The sequence below is a fragment of the Octodon degus genome, unplaced genomic scaffold (genome assembly GCF_000260255.1).
Source record: "Octodon degus isolate 3935 unplaced genomic scaffold, OctDeg1.0 scaffold00133, whole genome shotgun sequence".
Taxonomy (NCBI): domain Eukaryota; kingdom Metazoa; phylum Chordata; class Mammalia; order Rodentia; family Octodontidae; genus Octodon; species Octodon degus.
This window is the reverse complement of record NW_004524709.1, coordinates 2172099-2174966: the sequence shown is the minus strand read 5'-3', so window position 1 is coordinate 2174966 and position 2868 is coordinate 2172099. Positions and strand designations below refer to the sequence as shown.

General features: G+C 57.4%; 2 protein-coding genes across 10 annotated transcripts in view; one reads left to right on the top strand and one right to left on the bottom strand.

Moving 5' to 3' along the window:
• LOC105743545 (protein RCC2-like) overlaps positions 1-1285 on the top strand; it is a 13191-nt gene extending 11906 nt beyond the window's left edge. The window contains 1 exon segment of the mRNA XM_023701334.1: positions 9-1285. Coding sequence (XP_023557102.1) covers positions 9-1059 — 1051 coding nt within the window. The 3' untranslated portion in view covers positions 1060-1285.
• Positions 1-2868, bottom strand: part of Celf2 (CUGBP Elav-like family member 2) — a 598848-nt gene that overhangs the window by 147225 nt on the left and 448755 nt on the right. The gene's annotated exons all lie outside the window — the stretch shown is intronic.

The following is a 2868-nucleotide window of genomic DNA, read 5'->3' as shown; positions in this document are numbered from 1 at the left end:
CTGTGGAGCTGGGGGCGGAATGAGAAGGGGCAGCTGGGCCATGGGGACACCAAGAGGGTGGAAGCTCCGAGGCTGATCGAGGGCCTCAGCCATGAAGTGATCGTGCCGGCCGCCTGTGGGCGCAACCACACCCTGGCCCTGACGGAAACGGGCTCCGTATTCGCTTTTGGAGAGAACAAGATGGGGCAGCTGGGCCTGGGCAACCAGACCGACGCTGTCCCCAGCCCTGCGCAGATAATGTACAACGGCCAGCCAATTACCAAAATGGCCTGCGGGGCGGAATTCAGCATGATAATGGACTGCAAAGGGGATCTCTATTCCTTTGGGTGCCCTGAATACGGCCAGCTGGGGCACAACTCGGACGGGAAGTTCATTGCCCGGGCGCAGCGGATAGAGTACGACTGTGAGCTGGTGCCCCGGCGAGTGGCTATTTTCATCGAGAAAACAAAGGACGGGCAGATCCTGCCCGTGCCGAACGTGGTGGTACGAGACGTGGCCTGTGGCGCCAACCACACGCTGGTCCTGGACTCCCAGAAGCGCGTCTTCTCCTGGGGCTTCGGGGGCTATGGCCGCCTGGGCCACGCGGAACAGAGGGACGAGATGGTGCCTCGCCTGGTGAAGCTGTTTGACTTTCCGGGCCGTGGAGCCTCCCAGATCTATGCCGGCTACACGTGCTCCTTTGCTGTCAGCGAAGTGGGTGGGCTATTTTTCTGGGGGGCCACCAATACCTCCCGAGAGTCTACCATGTACCCGAAAGCAGTGCAGGACCTCTGTGGCTGGAGGATCCGGAGCTTGGCTTGTGGGAAGAGCAGCATCATTGTGGCAGCTGACGAGAGCACCATCAGCTGGGGCCCGTCGCCGACCTTCGGGGAGCTGGGCTATGGGGACCACAAGCCCAAGTCTTCCACTGCGGCCCAGGAGGTGAAGACGCTGGATGGCATCTTCTCAGAGCAGGTGGCCATGGGCTACTCGCACTCTTTGGTGATTGCCCGAGACGAGAGCGAGACTGAGAAGGAGAAGATCAAGAGGCTGCCGGAGTACAACCCGCGCACCCTCTGAGCGGAGCCGCGCTCCGCCCGCCCTGCGGCAGCTGTCATTTCCACAATGCACTGGGACAGGACGTCAGACGAGGAATTTTTAAGAAGCGAGAGTTGACCGAAGATGCATTTCTGTTAGCCTCCCCAAGGTTTTGTTTTCTAAGTGATTCAACATTAACTACCTTTTTTCTGTATGCTTTCCAAAGTGGTTTTTTTCCCCCAATGTTTAATTAAAATATTTGCTCATAGTTGACTTACCATTCCTACAAAAGAGGCAGAAACTTTGAGCAATTTAAGGTTTTTTTTTTTCCTTTCCTGAATATGCTTCCCCAAGCCTCCCATTCCAATTGTAATTAGCATTGTGGTCCAATGGGGTGCTACATGGGAGAGGACTGGCTGTTTACGCAGGCGAAATTGTCCCTTACGGGGACCAGCAGCTTCCAGGCCAGGATGTCCTTGGTGGCAGATCTCCATTCAGAATCACGCTTGCGTGCTTGGGAGCGTCTGGGCCACTTGCCGCTTCCGCCACCCCGCAGACTGGCTCCAGTCACTGCTTGCTGTCCTCCCCTGGGCCACTGGCAAACTCCACAGCCTTCTGGTCAAACCATTCATAGAACCTGCCATTTCCCCCCTGGTGGGGGCTTTGGGATTTATGTTTAGCCATTTCTGTCTCCTTTAGCTGTACAAGAAGTCCAAATGAGAATCAGGTGGTGGTGGAGCCGTGGAGACCTGGGGGGGGGGGGCCGAGATGGGGAACATTTGTGTCTGTCCCAGGGTCCAGCTCTATGGCTCCCTGTTGAGCCTGGTCCCTGCTGGCCCCAGCAGTGCTCTGTTAGAGGCTGATCAGCCAGCAGTCTGAGCGCGCACTCCAGGCCCTGTGAGGAAGGACCAGCCCCACGTCCCAGCTGTTGCCACCACCTCTGCTTCTGTCTGTCGCCTGCCTGCCTGCCTGGCCTGCCTGGCCTGGCCATTTCGTCCTTGCGCCTTGGGTCGCTGTCTCGCTAACCCCGCGCTCTGGTTGCCCGCGCTCTGGTTGTGTGTGCTTGGCTCCAGTACCAAATAGCTGGGATTCCTGAAGAAGTCCCCCAGGCCTGCGTGTCCCGCAGAAGCCGTGCCGGCCTCCCGTCGCAGTCCTGTCAAGTGCCCTCTGCCCAAGCCTCCCCGTGCTGACCGCGCTGCGGGAGTTACGAGGTGCCTTTCCTGGAAGCAAGCGAGGTGCAGTGCTGGCTGGGCCTGCTGTTTCTGGGGATCTGGACTGGTTTGGGTGCTTTGTGCTTTAAATAGATTTTTAGCTCAGTGGTGCTTCTGGGGGAGAAGAGGGGTTCAGTGTGAAACTTGGGTGGATGGGAGAGTTCAGTACTGGTCTTTAGCCTTGTTTTTGCTTTTGCTGTTGTTACCACCTGTCATTGTCTCCATGTGAAAATGCCAAAAATGATCTAGTTGTCACTGCTTTTCCCCCTGCCTGTCATCCCACTCCATCACTGCTCACAGCGACTTCTGTCCTTTTAGGGCAGGTTGCAGCTTGTGTCTGGCTGACCCCACAGCCTCGAGGGAGGTGGGACTGGATTTAAGACCTAGCATGAGTCCTTGCTCATCTCTGCCATCCTGTGTTGGATGGTGGCCCCCTGGGACAAGCTTCTGCAGCATCACAACTTATGTGCTAAACTAACCTTAGCCTGTCCCCATTAGCCCCAGATGCCTCCCCCTCGAGCTGCCAGAGCGCGGCCTAAGCAGTCCCTGCTCCCCCCTGAGCGAGGTCTGCTCTGTCTCACCCCAGGTCTCCCTCGAGCTGTGTGGTCACCCAGTTTTTAGGACACAACAGCCCTGAAGC